The sequence below is a fragment of the Physeter macrocephalus genome, chromosome 11 (assembly GCF_002837175.3).
Source record: "Physeter macrocephalus isolate SW-GA chromosome 11, ASM283717v5, whole genome shotgun sequence".
NCBI classification, from domain to species: domain Eukaryota; kingdom Metazoa; phylum Chordata; class Mammalia; order Artiodactyla; family Physeteridae; genus Physeter; species Physeter macrocephalus.
The window spans coordinates 95,842,469-95,864,856 of record NC_041224.1 but is presented as its reverse complement, the minus strand read 5'-3'; the positions used below and the strand labels follow the sequence as shown (position 1 = coordinate 95,864,856).

At 47.5% G+C, this 22,388-nt stretch overlaps 2 protein-coding genes across 15 annotated transcripts in view; both read right to left on the bottom strand.

Annotated features, from left to right (window-relative positions):
* Positions 1 to 133: 133 nt before the first annotated feature.
* On the bottom strand, positions 134 to 13,091 carry CDAN1 (codanin 1). Of its 8 annotated transcripts, none has more exons than XM_024118413.3 (28): positions 12,967 to 13,091; positions 12,245 to 12,735; positions 11,806 to 12,012; positions 11,444 to 11,613; positions 11,198 to 11,311; positions 11,038 to 11,116; positions 10,510 to 10,630; positions 10,228 to 10,337; positions 9,670 to 9,759; positions 8,907 to 8,982; positions 8,162 to 8,367; positions 7,741 to 7,861; positions 7,252 to 7,398; positions 6,969 to 7,135; positions 6,492 to 6,579; positions 6,157 to 6,246; positions 5,912 to 5,966; positions 5,571 to 5,704; positions 5,384 to 5,487; positions 4,944 to 5,102; positions 4,531 to 4,594; positions 4,286 to 4,364; positions 3,952 to 4,100; positions 2,627 to 2,734; positions 2,436 to 2,499; positions 2,093 to 2,274; positions 1,714 to 1,821; positions 134 to 912 (listed from the first exon to the last, which is right to left on the bottom strand). In XM_024118413.3, exons 1-28 carry the CDS (start codon positions 13,054 to 13,056, stop codon positions 787 to 789), a joined length of 3,699 nt encoding a protein of 1,232 aa, XP_023974181.1. In that variant the 5' UTR covers positions 13,057 to 13,091; the 3' UTR covers positions 134 to 786. The 8 variants fall into 8 exon arrangements, 7 of the variants coding, with proteins under 7 accessions (XP_023974181.1, XP_028351680.1, XP_007104936.1 ...); XM_028495879.2 differs by having other exon boundaries at positions 2,093 to 2,250; positions 12,967 to 13,068; XM_007104874.3 differs by having other exon boundaries at positions 11,806 to 12,009; positions 12,967 to 13,068.
* Positions 13,092 to 14,436: 1,345 nt separating this feature from the next.
* Positions 14,437 to 22,388, bottom strand: part of TTBK2 (tau tubulin kinase 2) — a 156,633-nt gene continuing 148,681 nt past the window's right edge. For 4 of the 7 annotated variants that reach the window (XM_055088286.1, XM_055088287.1, XM_028495413.1 and 1 more), the window contains 2 exons: positions 20,952 to 21,385; positions 14,437 to 19,993 (listed from right to left, as the gene is read on the bottom strand). In XM_055088286.1, the coding sequence (XP_054944261.1) occupies positions 19,914 to 19,993; positions 20,952 to 21,385 (514 nt within the window). In that variant the 3' untranslated portion in view covers positions 14,437 to 19,913. Of the gene's footprint in view, positions 21,386 to 22,388 lie in introns of all 7 variants that reach the window. The other 3 variants (XM_055088288.1, XM_055088290.1, XM_055088289.1) reach the window with 3 other exon arrangements.

Below are 22,388 nucleotides of genomic sequence, written 5' to 3'. Positions count from 1 at the left end.
GCTAAGTGGCCAACCAGTGGGACAGCTCTACCCTGTCAATGCCCACCTCCAAGCCCATCTGAGATTTTGCAGCCTTCTACAGGGACGAGTAAGGTGAAAATAACTAGACATGAAGCCCTTGGTAAAGAAAACAGTTTATTTTAAAAAGCTCTAATGTTCTGCCCGTGCTTGGCCCCTGGATGGAGCTAGAGTCAAAAGTTACTACCTGCACGGGACTGAAGGCAGGCGGGGTGCAAGGTAAAAGGCAGGTTTCTGTCGGGCGAGCCCCACACTTGTACGTTTTTAAGGAGATGGCAGTCCAGCTCCTGGTGGTAAGAAAATGTAGACTCCCGAGATTCATGTTTAACTTTACTCACAAGTTAAGCAGAAGTCACTTCCCTCTGTCATGATTTCCCAAACCACAAAGCTCTATGAGATGCTGGGACAGCAGCAAGTGGGGCTTGAATCTTGTGTCGACAAGCCCCCACACATCATTTCATAATAAATGCCAACAACTCTTCTTCTCCAGGACTGGAGTCTCTAGGTTCTTCCACCATAATCCTGAATCGGGTGACCCCCCTCCTTCCTTTAGGACTTGGGATGGTGAGCCCGCAGTCACGGGGATGCCAGGCTGCCACTCTCTTCCTTCACATGTGAGCAGGAAGCCTGATGACAGACTGAGCTACTTCCACACCAGCAAGGGTCAGGGTGGGCACTTGGGGTGGCTCTGGGGCCTCCTCCCGCGGCACAGTCAGGCTGTGTTCCAGCACTCTGGCGAGATGCCCAACGTAGGGCCGCTTCCCAGCCCTAGCTCTGGGCCAGCACAGTCCCTCGGTTTGGCTGCACCAGCTCACAAGCTCTTAGCTGAGGTTGTGGCACATGGGGTTCAGCTAGAAACAGGTTGAACAGTGTTGCTAATTCTTCAGAAAAATCCTGGAATAAGCAAAAAGATGACAGAAAAGGCAGACACATAATTCTAGATTGTTCACCCTTTTTACTAAAGATCAATCCCAAATATCAAGCCCTAGCTAACCAGACAACATATTTTATTTTTTCCCAACTGCCTTCTACCTGGAAATGGACTTGGAAACCTTGTCCCATTAGTACTCTAGGATGCTCAAGTTCCGGCAGGGAGAGTGAACTCTAATGGGAAGCTCAAAACCACTAATGAGTACTTAATATGCACATTATTTCATCTTGAAGAACCCCAGGAGGTCTAAATTATTCCCATTTTATGAATGAAGAAACTAAAATTACTTTGCCCCAAATCACAATAACATTAAGGACTAGCTGAGATTAAAAGCCAGGTTATTCTGATTTTAAAAACCCACACTCGGGAATTCCCTGGTGGTCCAGTGGTTAGGACTCGGCGCTTTCACTGCTGGGGCCTGGGTTCCATCCCTGGTTGTGGAACTAAGATCCTGCCAGCCGTGTGGCGTGGCCAAAAAAACCCCACAAACCCCACACTCACTATGCCATGCACTAACTATCTGCCCCTTCCATCTTCCCTTCCTCCATGGGCACAGTCCTTCATACAGTAGATACTTAAATGTGAAGGAGGCCCCCCGGAGCAGCCACTTCATTTCAGGGTGGTCCTCAAGAAATCTGATAAAATCCACTGAGCTTTGCGAAGATCCTAAGAATGCCAGGCCCCATCACTTGCCCCCTTTCAGGATAAAAGGGACATATGACACCTGTTCTCTCTCCAGGTAAAAGGAGAAGAGGACTCCTTACCCTTGGCCACTGGGCCTCATGGAGGCTGCCCAGGCAGGCCTCTATCTCCATCCGTCCCATCAGACCTTTCTCTACCAGCTCCCGGAGCAAGAACAGCAGCAGGTCCCACTGCAACACACACGGAGGAAGAGGTCAGGGTGGAGGATGGAGGACTGCACAGCGACTATGATACAAAGGGCAGAGCTGCTGAGGGAGGAGGGGGAGACGAGACGAGACAAGACTAAGGGAGTCTGAGCACGGAACAGAAGATAAGCACAGCCTCAGCAAAGGGGGACTAAACCAGCTAATAACATTTGGGGTGGGGGTGGTAGGAGTAACACACGACTGCAGAGGCTTCTCAGAAGCCCACCTACCCCCTCCCCCCACCTCTCTGGCTCACCTCCCTCGGCCGAGTGGCTGCCAGAAGCCCCACGTTTCTTGGCCTCAGCAGCAGCTGCAGCGGAACCGGCACTTGAAAGTCGTCCTTCCACAGGGAAACCAGCATGAGCAGGAGCCTACGAGCCTGCCCTCTCTCCAGCCGGTGCTGTGCCGGGGGCCCTAGGACAGGAATTTGATCTGCAACTATGAGGAGAGAGGAATGCCAAGCTCTAAGAAATGGAGGCAGGCTCACGTGGCCCTGGGAGGACACAGGGTAGAAAACTCTGTTTTCTAATCTTGCTTGTACCCCACCCTGAGAACTGGGGGATCTGGCAGCAGAGTGATGTGATAAAAAGGAGCCATACCAAGGAGGGATGCTAACTCCACAGAGCACTTTGCCAGATGCTGCTCAGCAGGTGGGCACAGGAACTGGGGGAAAAACAGGGAGACCTTGGACATTAGCACCATCCTTAGAGCAGCAGCCCCAAGCCAATGCAGCTCTGATTATTAGGCGCTGGACAAGGATACATAAGAAGAGCATCTTGCCATGTCTCACCTGGCGGCACTGCAGCATCTGGCCCAGCTGGCCTAGAAGCTGCTCCAGATGCTCTGGGGAAACTCCCTCCTCAGAGTCCCGGGGCCCCACGGCCAAAGAGAGCACGTCCTGGAGAGAGGGGCAGAAGCAGAGTAAGGCTTCATGCCAGGCCAGGGCTGAGGAGGCCACAGAGAATGTGGCTCGGGGTGGGGATCAGCCAGGGGAAAGAGGCAGAAGGAAAAGGAAGACAGGGCCCTGGGGTGAAGTAATGGGCAAAGGTGCCCTTAGACTTGGGGTTTGGGCAGGACAGCACAGCTGGGAGAAGCAACCAAGTGGACAACAAAGGAACAAATGGAGCAGGTAAGCCAAGGGACAACGCGCTGCCAGAGCTCAAGAGATGGCACTCATCGTGGGACAAAGTCACACCTAGCCAATTCCCAGACAGCATCTTATTCTGAAAGCATTCAGGGGAACTGTCCTGTCATGTACATGTCGTACTATTTTCTGTCCCTCATGATTCTCTGTTCATCTTCTCAGTAGAGTTGAGGTTTCAGTACAGAAATCCTCTGCATGTTGAAAACCAGTAGCTAATGGCTGCTGAGAGTTTTCTTCTCCCTCTTACTCTTCTAATTTTAGTCATTCCTTTTTAGTCCCTATTCCAAATCTTTATTCTCACACTACTACCCCAGATCTGGGTCACTAGTTTAGGACTCTGCCCCAATCACTCAATTCTGCTGCTGGAGCACGAAAGCAGCCCAACAATTCGTAAATGAACAAGCATGGCTGTGTTCCAATAAAACTTTATTTACAAAAACAAGCAGCAGGCTGGATTTGGCCCACGGGTTGTCAGCTGACTCCTGCTCTATAGACAGTATCAAAATTTTTTTTTATCAAATTAAGAGCTTTGATTGATAGATTATTCTTACTGCCTGTAACTAAACAAGCATCACCTCCCACACAGGAGAACCCTTCTGAAATCATATCCCAATACTGCGGTGACTGTTCCATAGAGACGTTCCTACTGCACTGGACAGCAATTCCCTACCCCACCCCCATCATTACCTGTGTAACGTGTACTCAGTCAACAATTTTCACATCTACCCCTTTCACATCTACCCCTTTCACCCTTTTGGGTGATTCAAGTACAGAAGTCAGAGAACAGCAGTTACGAAAACCATTCAGTTCAGTTCTGCCCTACCTAATCCCATTCAGTAACAAAATGGGAGCTAGCTGGACAACACAGAAAGCTGCCACACAAATACTGGAGTTGAGGGAGAGAGGAGGGAGACTAGGAAAAGAGCAGGGAGAGGGAGGAGGGGAGCCGAAGGGAGTAGGGAGCTGTGTACTTTTATCTCGGAGATGAGGTGGGAGGGGAGGGGAGCATGGTGCTCACAGGCACGGGAGCAGCCCCTCGGCTCCCCCCGGGCAGCTGGCTCAGGACCCTGGGCTCGAAGCATGCGACTCACAGCCGCTTTCACCTCCCTTCTGATCAGCGCTGCAAGTCAGAGGGAGGACAGAAAAGGGGTCATCAAAGCAGTCCTGCACAGGCTCACCATGCCAACCCAAGCCCTTCCCTGTTACCAACTGGCTCTGAGTCCTATCTACCCCACATGGTCTCCAACTTCCTGCCAGTCCACTTTTGAAAAACTTGGTCAGCCACTCCCCCTCCCTGGACCTTACCTGTGACATTGGCTGACAACCAAGCACAGGCTTTCTCTGTTGCAAGCCCCACAGCAATGTTCTCTGCACTGCTCAGAACCTGTGACACAGAAGTTCTGAGTCAGGGGCAACTTAGGACAATGACGAATACCCAAGTCCAGGAGTGACCCACCTGCCACCAGAAGCCTCACACACACAACCCCGCAGCACTCCTCTCCCACCACCAACCACCCAGCCCGCTAACCCCAGGACTCCTTCCTACGTACGGCTGCTGGGGTCTCCTCAGGGAGCAATGCCCTCACGGCGCCAGGGCTCTTCTTTTGGCAGAACCTGAAAGGAGACAGAGGTCAGTGATGTCTAGATGCGTCAGCCTGGCCCACAGAAGGAAATGCCCCGAGTGCACCAGTCGCCCCAGCTGGAAGGGCTCTGCCTCAGGGGAAGGCACCCGTAGCCCTCCGGCCCCACCCCAGATGCCCTTCCAATTCAACTCTGGACTCTGGGCCCTAAAACCTCTAAAAACCAAGATAATAGCCTACAGAGCAGGCATAAAAAGCACAAAAAAAGCAGGGTGGGGAGAGGACATGCAATAAAGGATGAGTATAAAAGAGGAAAAAGAGACAGGAAAGTAAAACTAAGAGGAGAGCAGAGATGAGAGGATTCAAACAGACTGGTGTCTTACTCCCGCCCCTGGGTCAATGCCTGGGCCCCGTGAGGGCACAGCCGGGAACACAAGATCTCCAACAGCTGGGCTGGATCTCCCCCTTCCTGTCCCTGTGTCACCAGCTGCTCTTGAAGAAGTGACTCTGCCTGGCCCACCAGATCTGCCACCAGCGTGGCCCTGCAGTAGGAACAGCAAGGTTTTGAGGTAGTTGGAAAGGGTGAATCGGAAAGGGGCTGCAACTTCAAGGAAACCTGGTCAGAACTAACTTGAAAGAACGTCAGCAATTTTAGCCTCCCCCCCCGTCCCACCTGGCTCTTGTCCTCTATCACCCGCTCCCACGCCGCCCCTCAGCTGACTTTCCTCAGTTTGGCAACAAGGTGTTATAACGGAGAAAATCGTAAGGAAATGAGACTGGGGACCCTCAACACCTCCATTCCCAATCCCAACTCATCCTTCACTTGATATGCTTGACACAGTTCGAGCCGATTCTCTCTGCCACGAACTCCACGGTCCTGCGCAGGGAGGGCGGTTGGTTGTGGAAAAAGGCTTGAGCCAGCTGTGCCTGTCGGGAGGAGGGGGCAGGGCAGTGAAGGGCCCGCTTTCCCTTCTCCACTGCGCGGCACCCCGCCTCCGCCCTGCCCCTACCTGCAGCCCTTGGGTCGTCCGGGGAGGCTGGGCTCCCAGGCCGGTGGTGGTGGTGGGGGTGATTTTCCTGACGAAGCCCCCACTCCGCCCACTGCTTCCTGATACCCAGGAGGCGAGCAGTTTGCGGAGCTCTCCTGCATCAGAGAAGCCCAAGTGTTTAAGTTCCAGAACCGTCCCACCCTCCCCAGCATCTTGACTTTTAAGCATTTATGGAATAGAAAGACTGAGGCACCAGGGAGTGCCTAAGAACAGAACAACGTATTGGGGCGCTGGGCCCACAGGGTGCCTTTTGGGTACTCATGAAGGGACAGGCCAAGGAGAGGGGAGACCAGTATCCTCACCAATATAGGGGCAGCAAGTGTAGAGCAGGTGCTGGTCCACCACAGGCATGCTGTCCTGGGGGAGAGAACAGGCCAGTGTTGGGAAGGCAGGCTCCCCAGTGTGCCAGGAACGGGGTGGTCAGGTAAGAGAATTACATGAAAGACTTCAGTCTCTATTCTGGCTTGTCTCCTGCTGGGCCCTACCAGGAAGCCTGCCTCCTTTACTATTGTGCTTCCCATGGCTCTGGCTTGACCCCAACACTCACCAAGCCATGCTCTGAAGCTACTGTGTCCACCTCAAAGGCATCCAACTGACCCTCTTCCAGAAAGAACAGGTCCTCAGGGACTGTAGGAATCTGGCAAGAGATTAGGGCAGTGCAAGTCAGCACTTCAGAGATTTGTCACACCTCCTACCTCATGGTTCCAGGGTTTAGACACCAGGTTCAAGCCACCTTCCTCTGAAACTATGGCAATCCCTACCCCTCCTCTGAACCTTCACCTTCTGGCCCCGCCCTTGTTCAGACTCATACATCCTCCCTTTCCCTGTCTTCAGCCACAGTAGTCACCCCCCTTCTCCAACCTGGACCCTCACTCCACCAACCTGGAAAAGCCAGCCCAGGACAGCCAGCAGCAGCAGCTTGTTCAGGAAACACATCTCCCCTTCACTCTCCTTTGACAAGACCAAGCTCCTAAAAGGTAAATGAGGGTGTGAATGGAGTCTGTGCAAAGAGAGAAATGGAATGCAGTAACAGAAAGCTATCACTGGGAAGGTACTTCTCAAAAGCAGACCTAAAAGGGACTGCTGTTGTACAAGAAACCAGGTCTCATCACCCCTCCCAGATCTGTACTCCCTTCTGAGCTGGGCCACAGTAGGAACAGAAAAGGGCCAATCAAAGTGCAAATATTCAATAACTGCCCACTGTCTTTCCTTATGGATCAAGGCCTGGCCTCTTCCCTGAGGGTCAGTTACGGCTACGGTACCACACAGGAAGCACGGGCTGCTTGACCCTCTTCATAAACAGCAGTCTCAGCAATGTTCTCCCCGCACCCTTTTCTCAAGCCCTCTCTCTCTACTCACCGATGCAGGTGCAGCAGAAGAGTGAAGACGCTGCGGTAATAGTCCAGCATGGGGACAATGTGGTCAGCCAGGGAAAGAAACTCCACCAGCCAGGGCACTGTGAGCACTGCTCGGCGGGCCCGCAGCCCCTGCTGCAGCAGAGCCCGCACATCCAGGACCGGGGGCACCTGGCAGGGCCAGCGTCAGTCAGTGGGTGGGTCAGTCCCAGGGGCTGGGGGAAGCCTTCTAACGCCATTGCCTTGCAGCTCCTCCCAGCTCCCTCCTTACCAGAGCCCCCAATCACCTGGCTCCTCAGGGCCAGAATGGTGTCCTGGAGCTCACGGGTCGGGGGTGGTTCGGGCCCCCGGTATGGCAGGAAAGCCACAAAGCCCAGGAATTTAGCCAGAAGCCTCAGGCTGAGCAGCACCACAGCAAACTGCCTCCGTTCACCCTGCAGGGAATTAAGAAGGAAAAGTTCCCAGGCATAAGGCTTCTAGAACAAAAACAAATCTGTGGGATTTCTCTGGTGGTCCAGTGGTTGAGACTTCGCATTTCAATGCAGGGGGTGCAGGTTCGATCCCTGGTTGGGGAGCTAAGATCCCGCATGTCTCACAGCCAAAAAACCAAAACATAAAACACAAGCAATATTGTAACAAATTCAATAAAGACTTTAAAAATGGTCCACATCAAAAAAATCTTAAAAAAAAAAAGCCAAATATGTTACAGATTTCTTCTTGAAAATACCCTTTCCCCCCTAGGTCAGAACCCCATCATCTCCCTTCTGCTTTCTAACCTGCCAGTCCACGTCTGACTCCCCGTCTTCATCACTGGGCTCAGGCTGAGGCAGGGCAAGGCTGTTGAGCTCCCGGATCTTCAAACTTAGGCTATCCATGAGATGCTGATTAAACTGGAAGCTATGAAGGGGAGGGGGGAATAAAGGTACTGGAAGAAGTGTAGGAAGGACCAGAAAAGAGAAGAGGTGCTCCAGACAGAAAGGCTCAGCAGGGTAGACAGAGGAGGCCAATGAGGTTACCTTCATGGGTGAAAGAATGAGAAGGGAAATGGAGGCAGGAAGTGTGAGTTAGAAGGAGCCCAGGCAACACCCAGTCCCACCCTGTTATATTCCAGACAAAGAAGAGAAAACGCTGCCCTTCTGTGAACACAAACCTCTTCTGGCCTCTGCCCCCACTCTCTGCAAGACAGGAGACCTTTACCTGCTGGCACTCAAGATGAAGTCCCTGAAGAAGCCCTGACAGCCTGGAAAGGTGGGGGGTGGGCAGGGCCCCCCACTGCTCTGAGGGGCCACAAGCCGTTCCTGCAGGCGCCGCAACCGCCCCAGCTTGTCAGCTCCAAGCATATTTAACACATCCGGAGCCTCACCCAAGACAGTGCCCCCAGCACCACCAGGACTCTGACACATCTGGGGCAGGGGGAGGAAGAGAGAAATCAAAAAACCAGTGAGTTTTTTCGGAAAGATGGACTGAACAAAATGAGGAGGAAGTGATGAACCCTGTATCATGTGCCATAGATATGTTTTTTTGAGGTCTGGATTATATTCTTATTTTTACAGGTGAAGAAATGGAACCTGTAAGATTCAACATCTGCCTAGGGTCACAAGAGCTAGGATTTGAAACCAGACCTGAGTCCTAACCCTGTGCTCTTTCTACCACAGCACAAATCAAGGGCAAGAAAGTAGCGAGGTGCTGAAGGAAGGCCAGGAGAGCCAGGTGTCTGAGGAGGCCCGGGGAGGCAGGAGGTGCAGGGCATGGGAGAGAGCGCTCCGGCTCCTCTCTGGCTTCCTGAGTTTCAACCACCACCCAAAGAGCAGAACTCTTGTTCAATCTCCAGCCAAGGACCTGCCTGCTTGCCTGCTCTATCCCAAAGTGCCAGCCATTACTTGGCTGCCTATAATACATACTGTCCACTGTAGATTAATCAGTCTCCCGCTGGGGCTATTACCTGGAGAAGCTGTTTTTGGAAAAGTCGAACAAAATGGCTGTGGCTGCAGGCTGCAGAGAGTTGACCCATCATGGCTCTGAGGAATAAGAGGCAGGGATGGAGTGTGATGGAAGGAGGAAGAGGGAGAGAAAGATCTGAGAGAACAAGCCAACCCTTGGGCCTTTCAGCCCTTTACCAGGGGCTTGAGCAGACCTCTGCCAGAGCTGGCTGGCACAAGAATATGGGAAAAGGTAAGGGACAACACTCTCCTCAGCCCCAAGACCCCTCAAAGCTAGAGATACACTTAACCAAACATGAAATAATACCACCCCTCTCATCTTCAGCCTACACCGAGTGCCAGTGAGCTTCATGACCAACGTGGACGAGAGGATCACCAGACAAGAGGATATTCTTTCTGTATCCTAGTTATCTAGCTATGCAAAGTTATCTGTATTGTCAAGTGAGATGATGGAGAAAATGGAGGTCGGAAAGGGTCTAAAACTTGGGCCAAAACTCAAGCAACCTGAAATAAGAGCATTCCACTTTTTCAAGCATTTGCAATCACAGAGCAAGTATGAGTGATTTCTGAGTGGAAGGAGCTGGAGAGACAAATTGCTTTTGAGTAGAGGCAGAGGTGGCAGTAACTGAAGAGATTAAGGAGGATAGAAGAAAAGAGCTTTGCCCTGGAAGAACAAAGCCTTCCTCCAATCAGCTACCTAAGCACCACTGGGCTGCTCACTGCTGGAAGCAAGAAAGACAAGGTGACCAGTGTACGAGCACGTACCTGATCCTGCTGCCCAAGCCCTTCTCAAAATCCCAGCCGGGCTCCTCATGGCGATCTTCCCACTCTCGAAGCACCTCATAAAACACATCCCTGACAGACACATAAGAATGTCCGATCAACTGAAACACAGCTGGCCTAACTCATTCTCAGGAGTGCCTTCCCTAGCTCAGAAGAACTGAGGACAGGACTATCCACAGCCCCGTTCCTTATCCTCTCCAGGGTTCTCTATGTGATAATGCTACAGACCCGGTAGCAGTACACCACATGCTTCACATACTTCTGTGGGCAGTTTAAGTTGATCTGGCACTCTCGTCTGAGAACCCTGTGACTAGAGTCATATACCTGCGAGAAGGCTGCTCAGGTCAGAGGTTCAAGTCCATGGGCATGAACAGAATGAGGCTAAGTGGCCCTAACGATGTTTGCCAGGAAGGGCCTGGTAGTGCTAAACTACCACCTGTTAGTGTCAAACTCCTAGTTTCTATGAAAATGACACAGGCTGCCTATCCCAGAGAAAATCCTGCTTCATGCCCTTCCCCCAAAGTTCCCTTTTCTTATCACCTCTGTTTTTTAAAAGTATGAAAGGCTCGATCACTGGAGAAGTTGGCACGATTGTCAGTTTCTGGCTGAAAGGAGACAGCTTGTGCAGAAGGTGGCATCGCCAGAGAGACCTAAAACATGGCAGTGACAATTAGTGACTGAAGCTGGCAGAGTTCATGCTCAGAAAACTTCATCCCCATTCCAGTGCAAATGACACTACAGTGATGTGAGCTGGGCTGCCTGAGTTATGAGACCAGAAAGGGTCAGGTCCAGGCTAGTAGATGTCTAAGATGGGGACACTACCTTAGCAACACTGCCCTCGTAGGCATCTCGCAGGTGGCCTTGCAGAACTGGTGAGAAGCACAGTAGCCGTTCATTCTCAGCCAACAGCTTCAAGGTCCCTTTGTCCAGGTGGGAAAGAACGCTACAGGGACAAGAGCACAAATGACCAAGAATGGGACAGACTGAAAATAGGAAGCTGGCACCTGCACACCACACATTGCAGCCCCGGCAGCAAGAAAAGTCATGGGCAAAGGATTAAAGATGATGAAGGCAAAGGGGAAGGAAATGAGAGAGACCTTATGGAGCAGCGAACAAGAGAGCAGGGCAGAAACATTAGATAAACCCAAAGGTCAGCTACCAAGACCACCGGGGGCAGTTTGATTCTTTCAAGGGCTAAATTCATAGCCTTGACACAAAACTGAAGGTTACGTGTAGGAAAAGGTCCAGGGTCACTACACCTGTTTCAAGCACAAGCATATACCCCAAGTAACAAGAGAACCAAGCAGACAATGGGAATAAGGCTCAAATGCCTCTGCTGGGGAAACTCACTGAAACTGATGCTCCAAAACCTGCACTGCAAAGAAGACACAATCATGGACACTCTGGAACAGAGGGCTTTCCAGGGAATCTAGAAGGACAGTAACAAGTTGTTGGCTAAGAATGATTTCATTTCCAGACCCCATTTCTGAAAAGAGGCTTGTTTACCAACCTACGGCTCCTGGACTTGGTTCAAGGTCACTGTCCTTGGCAGCCAACATCCTCCGGGCGGTAAGGAGCTGAAGGACGAAGAAAAGCTCCAAGAAGAGGTTTGGTACCAGGTTTTCTAGATAAGAAAAGAAAATCCAGGGTATTGAACACCATTCAGAACCAAGGCTCAGTCCTACATGCCTTATCAATTCTTTTAACCTGTGGTTCTACAAGTACCTCCATTTCAGGGCCCTTTGCTCTCACTCACCTGCAATGCATGAAGAGTAGACAAGAGCTACCAGCTCCAGACGCTCGCGGGAAGATACTCTGGCAGGGTCAGCGGGTTCAGCTGTGAGGTTTCCTGTCCAGCTGGGGTGAGGACATCCTGATTCTGGGGTGGGACAGGTGGGAGCATGTGACTGCTGCAGCAGCTTAGAGCTATGGGGAAAGAGAAATGTCATGAGTAGTCAGCCTGCCTTCCCCTCCACAGCCATACTCAGGTTCTTCAAAGAGACATCCACAGCCCAGGAAACAGACCCAGGGCTCCCAGGGGACAAATCAATCACAGGGAAAAGCCCTGCCAATCCCCCACAGAGGAAGCTGACATCCCCGGAAGCAGCAAGGCCATACCGCTCCTTCCTGAGCATCTCCCGCTCCTCTTGCAGACTTCTGCACCCTGGGGGAAAGCCATGGCCCCAAGGGCTAGTGTCCAGGACTGAGGGTTGGGACCTGGGGACACAGTTGATTGGGGGTGAGGTGAAGCAAGTCTTGGGCTTGGAGAGTGACCGCTCTTCGCTCACCGGAGTTGGGTTGATCCTGCGTGAAGGCTTGGTCCTGCTGAGGAGTAGCCACAGGTTTTTCTGATATTCCTTTCTTCAGGCATCTCCCCCTCCACCACCACCTCCACCACAACAGCCTGGACCCCCTGCAAAATGCCCCTCACCACTGTGGTTATCTCATCCCCAACCTTTCTAGCCACGCTCTACTACAGAGCACCCAGCCTTAGTTTATTAACTCCCCTAGTAGAGCCTTCGTGCCACCCATCTCCCGGATGAGGGCTGATTCTCACCCTGCAGAGCCGGGGGGAGCCGAGCCTACGGGAGGGAATTCCTCCAAGTTGCTGAGGTTTGGCGGATCAGAGCGCGCGAGGCTGGGGCTGCCGGGGCTGCCAGAGCTCTTGGGCCTCCGGCCCCCGGCCCAGGGCAGGCTCTCCCCGCTGACCCCCTCCTCCAGGGCCCCGGGGCCGCGGCCTCCTCGCTCACGGGCCGGCCCCGGGCCCCGCCTCCTGCCCCCACGGCGGGCCGAAGGGGCCTCAGCGGCGGTGGCGCTCGAAGGCTCGGTCGGAGGGAAGAGCTGGCTGCGCGCCCCGCGGCCGCCCCGCGGCGGGCCCCCGGGTCTCCCTGGCAAGGCTGCCGAGGAGCCCGAGGCCTTGGCAGGAGTTGGGGGGCCCTGCGGGAGGACGCGGCTGCTCTGTTCCCTCAGGAAGTTCAGCAGGAATGGCACGAATTCCTTCCGCAGCGGCCGAAGTGAGATCAGCGCGGCCGCCTCCCCGGGGTCATCCTGAGGGAGAAGCAGCGAGGGGCGAGAGGGTCAGCTGCCAGCCCGGGGCCGCAAGCAGCCGGAGCCGCAGGGCGCGCTGAGCGGGGTGGGCGGCCGTGGGTAGCGGCCCCTAGCTGGAGCGCACTCGGCCCGGGCTGACAGCCAGGCACCCTAGAGGAAGAGGACGGGAGGGGTGGTACCTCCCGCGGGAAGCAGATTCGGGCCAGCCTGGGGGCGTGTCGGCGCTGTTACCTCCGAACTCTGGGCGCCGCGCGCGATCCACCGCACGGCGGCTGCGACCGACAGCTCCTCTCGCAGCAGCGACTCCAAAACGGCCGCCATCCCGGTCCAGACGCTCTGGGGCGATTGCGCAGGCGCCGGCGCGCCACGGGCGCCCGGAGGGGGCGGGGCCTGCGCCGCGGGGCGACCGTTGGGCCGCGGGGCGGAGAGGGCGAGGGCGGGGCGAGGGCGGAGGGGCGGGGCCAGGGCGGGACCGAGACCGGGACCTGGGCCGGCGGCAGCGGCACTTCAGCAGGCTGAGGCTCCGCCCAGGTTTTGGCTCAAGGCTGCGGATGGGTCCGCGGTTCCCGACAAGAGGTACGGTGGTCCCCCAAGTGCAGCGCACCGCTATCGGTGAGGCCCGGCCCCGGCTGCCCTGGCCCGAAGGCGACCTGCCGGGACTCGGGGACGCGGCGGGGGAAACCAAGGGCCCGGGAGAGCGGCCGGACGGTGAAGGTGAACGATTCTCCAGAGAAGATACCTATATTTTCTACGATAAGCACATTCTTTTCTTTCAAGAGTTTTTCTAGGTTCAATCGTCACCACCCTAAAGAAGTTAGGCAATGTCAAAATGAAGTTAAGCTAACTTTATCCTTTCTCAAAAGCTGAGTCTCCTGCCCATGCGGTACCAATGGTTTTCCCCACTCACCATCAACTGATTGATCATTTAAGACTTTAAGACATAATTCTTGCAGGGGAGCTTTTTAGGATACTCAGCCCACAACCCTTAAAGTGCCTCAGGCCATCCTGCACACAGAATAGCCTAGTCTGTGTCCCTTATACATTACACAAGGTTAATATTTCGGTTACTTTGCAGTTGAGAAGTTAACAGGCATATACATAATTAGCTTCTGGGAGCTTGAGTTATTTCTTAATTTCTCTTATTTCAAAAAACATCAGTCACCTCTTTGGATGTCGCTGCTCACTGAGAAATCAAGACAGGGAAACCAGGCAGAGAATAATGGCACTAACATTCCAGGCCAGACCAAATCAGGAAGGGTGAAGCAGTGCCCATGTGAATGCCTCCTGAGAGTTTCTGGTTCAAAGGAAGGTGGAAAGGAGAGAATGGTGGGAAGCAGAAATCACTCCAGTGCTACAGGGACATTTCCTACAGAGAAGGAAAAAGAACCTCCAGCCAGCGGGAGAATGTTGGATTGAAAGAGAGCTTTTAACATGTTCAGTTTTATTACATGGGGAACCATCTCCTCATATCCCTGAACCCTGGTTTTTATCTGCAGGGATTGTGAACACCTAGTTTCTATTCAGTCCAGTGCTTCTTTTTCTAGGTCACTTCTGGATGTGGTACTGCATTTATAGAACACTTTCTAGTCCCTGTTGATCTTGTAACGTCTGCTGCATTCAATAACTTTATCAGAAAAATAATATTTCCCACCTTTGAAATCCAAACCACCACACAAATAGAACTAGAGTTTGCATGCGGAATGAATGTTTTATTACTAGATTATAAAAATAAAATACAAAATAATTTTAAAACAGAACTTAAAACACTGTACAAAGCTTTAATATGATACAAATGGGAAAATTAAATAAATAATTACACTTTTATGTACAGATGGCCTATACAAAAGCACTCCGTGTTTCTGCCAATACTCTATGTCCTTGGTTGCCTGAGCAAAAATGCATAAAGAGGGCTGCTTGGAAGGGAAAGGGATACAATACCTTTGGAGGTATTTCAAAGAGCAATTCTCATCACTCTGATTTCATGAAGAGAAGAAAGGGAGAAAACTATGAAATTGTTAAATTACTCTAACTTATTGGTCTTGCTAGACAAGAGAGAATTCTTGTTTGTGGTTCCATCTGATTTAAGCGCTGCCAATAGTTCAGAACTTTCAAGAGTTATATCTAATTCAAAGCTAGGTGTTTCCCAACTCCCTCTTTTTTCCTAAAAGCTGTGAACTTGTAAGTAAATGGCCCAATGAAATTCAGCACTTGGTTATTTTAGGAAAGGAGCCAGAAGGGGGGGGTACCAGGAACTGTGCATGAGAAATAAGGGAGCTCAAGCCTGGGTCATCTGTTATTTTCTTTACTCAGTTCATCCAATCCAATTTCAGAGCCCCAAGTGGCACAGTGTTACATTTCCTTTAGCTTCCTATCTTTGCATCTCTGAATGCTTTTTACCTTAGTGAACTAATTTACTTAACTGGTGAATAGTTTAAAAAGAAAAAAATCCCAAGGGCTTCCCCTTCCCTGGGTTGATCCCTAAAATAAATCACATTCAAGCTCTGGTAGGTTTGCTTATCCCTTGTGGATGAGAGAAGAACACCCAGACAGACCCCAGGTATGGTGAAGTGCCGTGCATGAATTTTTAAGGATTTAAACTGTATATTTTAAGAGGGAAAAAAAACAACATATGGCAAGGGTAGTCTATATAAAAATTTGGTCTATCTAGTGTTTTTAACAGGGTGAGTGAACACTTATGTATACAATATGAAACAATATTAAACTACTGAAAAGAGAGATAAAATTTCCTATTGTTAGTGTGTAAAATTATATCATCAGCAAATTCTATAGTCACATGGGCTCAAAGGTCTGCCTCACTGAATCCTATTCTCTAGGTCAAGGAACCCAGAACCCCTGGCCCAGGGTATCTGAGAGATATGTCAGTATCATCAGTGATACATACTGTGCCCATATCTGTCACTTCAATTAAAGAGGCAGATCTTGTTAAAGTTTCACAGGGCAATGAAGAAAAAGGCTTCACATCCTTTACATGTCTCCTTAAGACCAAAGATCCAGCAAAATCTAAGGAAATATTCAAATCATTACTGAGTAAAGGTTTTGGCTTGGCTACTCAGTGTCTTGAGATTGTGTATCACATCAAGCAATTTTCCAAACTTGCTTAAGGGGAGTAAACATCAAGCTTATATTTTAAAAGTTGGAGCAGGTTTTCACAACTGAATTAGAAAATGTACTGATGGGTCAAGACTTTAATATCATCACTTCATGTCCAGCCAGGGATTTGAGATGTGCAGCATCCAATTCCCCTTTAAATGAATAAGGGGATCCTTGTCCCATGTCCTGGAGTTACCTAAGAACTATAGGAATTCCCCATTTATCTCCTGCAGTTGTCCCTAGCAATGCTGGCAACAGATTCTGCAGGCTCCTGAGTCTAACTGGCTTAAATTTCTCATATTTCCAGAGGGACAGCCAAACTCTTGAGAATATCCAATGATATGTTTCCACACTACTCCCACATCCTTGAAGTATATACCAGAGTTCTATTGGATGAGGACAGGGAAGTGGGACGTCCTGGGTTTTCAATGTACTACATCTTTCCATATGGTCTGAGGACTGGAACTGCCTCTGGTTCCCTTCTCTAAGTTAAGGTCTAAATATGCACCTGTGATTTCTGAACTTGGGTAAATACTGACATGTGAAGACTACTATAGTGGTTACGTGCCTTAATCCATGCCATAATACTTTTTATATTAGAACACAGATAAATAACTATTCTGCAAATAAACTGTCTACAGAGCCAAACTCAAGAAAACTAAACAATACAGTTGTCACCAACCGTTCTATCTCCTCAGTGATACAGGTGCTGAAATATCTCTCCCTTTAGGCAAAGTCCCAACACATCTGTGATAAATACATATAAACAGAAATGGGCAAAAAAAAAAAAAAAAAAGAAATGGGCAGATTTTAAAACAGTGAACGCAAATAACTTAATTCCAAAACACATGAACGTGACAGAAGAAATGGTTCCCTAACATATGCCATGTTTTGATAGATATCAAGGAATGAAAAGTTTTAAAATGTGAAAATTTTGATCTTCAAGACTAAATCTAGACTTATCTACAAATAAATGTATTTTCAAATAGCCAGAGTAAGATGCATTTTTTTCCCCTAAGACACTAAATTCTGAATTCTGGATCCTGTTTCTCCTATCACCAATTCCTAATGTTAGATTAAGAATGTAGTTCCTAGAACAAAGAATCCTCTGCTTTTGAGGGAAAAAGCATAATGTTTTTAATTCAAAGCTACTGGATATAGAAAAACTAGTTATCATTTTAACTGTCTGTGTCTGGGTTTATAAAACATGCACCAACACTTTTCCTTGTCAATTGAATATAACCATACAAACATTCACATGAAAATCTTTGGCCTGGAAGGAATCTCTGATGATTACAGAAGAACTTCAAATTCCCATAGTGGCTAAGAGCGAAAGAGATACTGCACCCTAGTCTGCTGGATTAGTAAGCAGCTGGGATTTGTTTAGTATTTAAAGCAAACAATATAGAGTGGATAATGACAACACTGGGTCGCAATTACCATTTTGCCACTAATTTAGGACTTGATTAACTTGTTAACTCAAGAAAACCCCCCAAAACCAAAAAAGCATTCACTCCACAACATGCAACTTAAAAAACAGTAAATGTAACTATGCCACTGTCAGCAAGGCCAGCTTGCACACCAAGTTGAGAATAAGAGTGCCTACTTAAGACTTAACATTCGAAAATGTTTATAATCTGTGTTTTAAAGTTAAATTTGATATGACCCCATTTTCATTCTGTGTTCACTACACATTAAAGTTAAATGCCTTTAAGCTGTGCAAAAGACTGCTATGTGGAATTTTAATATTTCAGACAATCTACACCCTGGAGATTTGGCAGCATAATTTAGGAATAAGGCTACCTAAAGGGACTGAACTGTCGCTAGTTCCATCTTCTGCTCCACCCAAGTAATTCCAAAGACTAGACAAGGGAGGGTTAGGGCAAGTGTGACTAGGTAACTAGCCATTTTGTTGTGAAAGGAGAAACTAGGAGGCACCTGGTTTTCAAAAGATAATTTTAACTTCTGCCCCATACTACTCTTAATATAGTTTGGCTTGACTTTAATTGATGGCCATGTCCCTCACCTTAGGTAGAATAACCAAACTGGTTTAAAATCAGTTGGATGATCTATGTTTGTCACTGAAATCTGAAATATGCCATCACTAAAAAAGTTAAAAATAAATTAAAAAGAACTAACTAACAACAACAAAACCCAACTCATTTTCTGTATCATACTCTAAAATAAAACAAAAACAAAAATCCTTGTGCCAAAAGTGCTTTGCTCAGGGCTGCCAACATCTCTTTTTAGCCCAAGACATCTAAAATCTAAAAGCACAAACTGCTTTTAAAAACCATAGAGTAAATCTCTATACAAGATAGTCCTCTTAAGTGGATCTATTGATACATGAGATTAATCTGTCTTCTTTTGAAAGTATCAGAGCAGAAATATCTTTGGTTAACTCTTTTCTCTACATGCAAAATAAAATATTCTTACACAACAAGGCTGTTTCTCTCTGGATCTTGAGTTTGTCAGTGCCATTTAGAAAAGGGGGGCAACACAGTGGAAAAGCTGGGAGAAAAATGGAAGGAACCAAAAAAGACAGGAAACATTCAGTTGCCATCACTGTCAGTTTTGACTTCTAGCAGAGAAATGCCAATAAGAAATAAAATAACACACATACTACAGTTTGCAGCCTCATCAGCTTTTCAAATAGTTACCATGAGCACATTTCTGATTAGAGGGCTCAGGATTTAAAGCTGGCTACTTTTAGCACAATTTAGCTAATACAACAGGAAAAAGATAATTTCTTAATTGTAGATTACCTCCCACCGCCCACCTCCCCAAGTGAGGTGAAAAGAGGAAAGCAGAATGGTAATTTTTAAGAGATTTTTTTTTAAATCAATTTATGTCAGACCCATGATTATCATCCCAGTTTATCCACTCTAACCATTAGGACAGAATTATGTAATTAACATGACAAATCTTTGAACCAGTATTACAAGCATGTCCTAGTGATTTTTTCCCCTATTAAAATCTTTTAAAAATGAAAATTAAATAACCTGTTTTGGCTTGTTAAAGACTGCCAACCTTTGCATTATTCACAAGGAAGGCAAAAAGAATGTTAAGTGTCACATGCCAAGAACGTATTTTCAGAAAATGAAGATAGACAAGGCCCAAGTGTACACAAGGCACACAATAAAAAGTAATTTTACCATCTGTGATCTTGAAATTACAAATGGAGAATGAGAAAGAATGAGTTTATATAAGCATATGTTTCTCTATATATTTATAAATATTTATATAATTTACCATGAAGACATGCAAGTAGTGTTATAGCAACTATTATACAATATAATACAGAAGGATTGGTCTTCCAATATTACAGTTGCTTTAGTTAAACAGCAAATATGTCTTATCTATTGCATTCCTCTGTAGTCTTGAAACCGGAGAGAAATTAAGATTCCACACTATGCTATATTTCTTATGGGAGACCGTATATGCCTCAATAGTGTTTTGAGTTTTTGTTTTTGTTTTTTGTTTTTTTTTTTTTCAAAAAGCTCAACACAGATAAAGAGAACAAGATAAGTTCAGTGCAGCTTCAGGGCAGCTTTGATGCAGCATTAGAATATGTTCACTTGGTGAGGAAATATCTTTCTTTTTTTCTGTTTTCCAATTCAACCATATTAGGTTTGGCAGCAAACACAAGGTCAAAGAGAAAGCACAGATGTTTGCTAGAAGGCAAATTTCAACAGCAAGCAGACCAATTTACCTGACCTTAATAAGGTCTTTACAACACAAAAACTGTGAGTATAAAAGAGCTCATTTTAAAAATCTAGTATAATTTAACTTTGACTGATTCCTTTTAGCAGAAGAGTGAGATCAGAACAAATATGATCCTCCTTACAGCTTTATAAATTAAAATTACATGGAAATCAGGTCAAGAAGCCCAAATATTCAAACAAAAGCACAGGTGAAGCAGGTAATAAAACCTTAAAAGATAAATATTGAGCCTAAATTTATTTCCTCAGATACCCATTCCTTATTGGCTAAATGTATAAAATACAAAGTTTGAGAATTTTAAGCCTCAACATACCTAATTTCTTCCTATTTTTCTTTCTAAAGCTCTAAAAGCATAAAGTCACTTTCCACAGCAATGTACTTCCCTGGTATTGTCTTGGAGGTTGATAGTAGAAATAGTTGGTACCTAGAAGATTTAAGGAAGCAAGGTCTACTTTGGTCAGTTTTCCTTCCACAAGGAGGAAACTAACAGGGGAAAGAGGGTTCTTCTATCTTGAAGGGTATTACTCCACACTCTGTCCCTCTCCCTAAAGCACTGAAGCCTGCAAAGTAGTTCTATTTAGACTTTTCCTTCCTTTAACTAAGTTTCATCAGTTATTTTTCACAATAAAAATATACTAAGTAACTGTTGCTCCAAAGAGAAATATTAGGGGATTTAAAAAAGTAATTGGATTTGAAATTCTCAGCATGTGCTGCTAAAAGCACGTTAGAATGTATTGTTAAAATAAGAGAGATTGGATCAGATGATAAACACTAACTTTTAAAAATGTGAAATCCAGGGAGGGTACTAGGAATGAGGCAAAGTAAAGGTGTGAACTCTCAATACACCAGATAAACACACAAGCCAAATGTATACGAGCACTGGCTCCCCAGCAACACACTTCTTACATACTCTAATATCGTAGCAATTCTGACTCTCCGAGGTTGGGAAGTTTGGAAAGCAAATATTAAAGTAAGAAGTTTCACTTTTGCTATATAATCTTTGAGTAGAGCCTTAAAAAAAGTAGGCTAAACCCCTTAAAATTCCAATCCACCCCCTACCTTCAACATTTTTGTTTTGAAGGCAGATAAGAAATGAGAGTTCATTTAGCCAGTTTCACCCCCTTGGATTTTGCTGGCTTGCCCCTTCCTATGCAAAGACATTGATTCCTGATCTGCTTGCTGCCTATCTTAGGTAATTTCTTATCATATATCTTCTTATAAATATTTTATCATGTTACTGTCTTTTGCAAGACAAGATCAACACTGATTTTTTAAAATAGACAATACAGGGACACACATGTATCAGATTTAGGAGGAAGATCTCACACCTTTCACAGAGATGCAGCCCAGCTCCTATCTGCTGAGTTTACTGGCTGACTTACTCTTCCCTGGGGGGGCTTTAGTGCTGGCCGAGTGGTGGTGGAGGCTGCTGGATCCTTTCAGGCCATTCTTGCTGGGTTTGCAGTGCTCCTGTTGGCAGGACCTCCTGGAGGAGGAAGATCCTGAGTGGCTGGGAGGTGACTTGCTTCTCCCCAGATGCGGGGATGAACTCCTCTGGTCATGGTGGGGCCGTCCAGCCCTAGAAGGTGAGGAACTGGACGTGCGAGGCAAGGAAGAGCTTCGAGGAGAGGCACTGGGACTCCTGCGAGGGACAACTGGACTCTTGGGTGGTGTTTTTGGATTGTGAGGGGATCCTGGACTCTTGCACTGAGTAGTGCTCCGGGGTTTCTGAGATCCATTTTGAAGAATCTGGGCCAGGCGGGAGAAAAGGTCTGAGTCGGAATTGCTACTCCCTAGGACTTTATATCTGCGGAGCCTGAAAAAAAACAGAGAATGATTATTTTCATTTTAATTCACTTTAAGTGTGCCTAGAAAGTCACAATGTCCCAAATCATAATATGTATGATGTGAGTCAAAATCAGGAAACAGAGGATGCGGAGTTACTCTTTCACATACCAGTTGTATAACCCTGGACAAATTATTTAACCTCTCCCAGCTTTGAAGGGGAATATTATCTATCTCACAGGGTTACTGAGCAGTCAAGTGCAGTAAAGTACTTAATTGGATGTCTGCCATCCAGAAGAACTTACATGTTGTTAAGCCCCTTCCTCCTATAGCATGTTTGCTCTTCCCATTTTAGAATTAACTTAATGAAATTCTCTAGCATGTTAGCACATGAGGGAGAGTAAACAATTATAAGGCTTCTAGGACAGGAATTCTATGTATACTTATGCAAACATTAAACTCCACAATATAAGTCTTCAACAGTACTCACCAACAGCAGGAACTATAGATAAAAATATATTTCAACCTCATTTAATAATTTCCAAAAGAAAAGAGTAGTCACTGGTTTCTCTGGGCCTCAGTTTCTGCCCCTGACGATACCCTGAGATTCAGGAGAGCCGAATGCCTATCTTACTGGCAACCAAGCCATCTAGAAAGCATTCATATGAATAGCAATGTCTCCTCTGCCCTCAATATCTTTCTGTCTTGGCCTAAAATCCATTCAGTTTAAGAATTTAAACCTCAAACTGCTGACATGCCACTCCTTACAGAAGGAAATGGGAGAAGAACTTCCAAGTTGTATTGGCACCTGCAGGATGCAGGGGACATATACAGCCACCATCACCATCATGGATCAGCAACAAGTTACTGATTTTTTCTCTGAATTTTCTCTCTTCTTCCTTCCCCACCATCTACTTATACTGACAAATGACACGAAACTCATTCTGGTTAAGCCTAACTTCATGGATCTTATTGTAAAAATTGAAGAATGGAATAAGATAATTCCTCTGTGCCAGGACATATGTTGGAAAGTT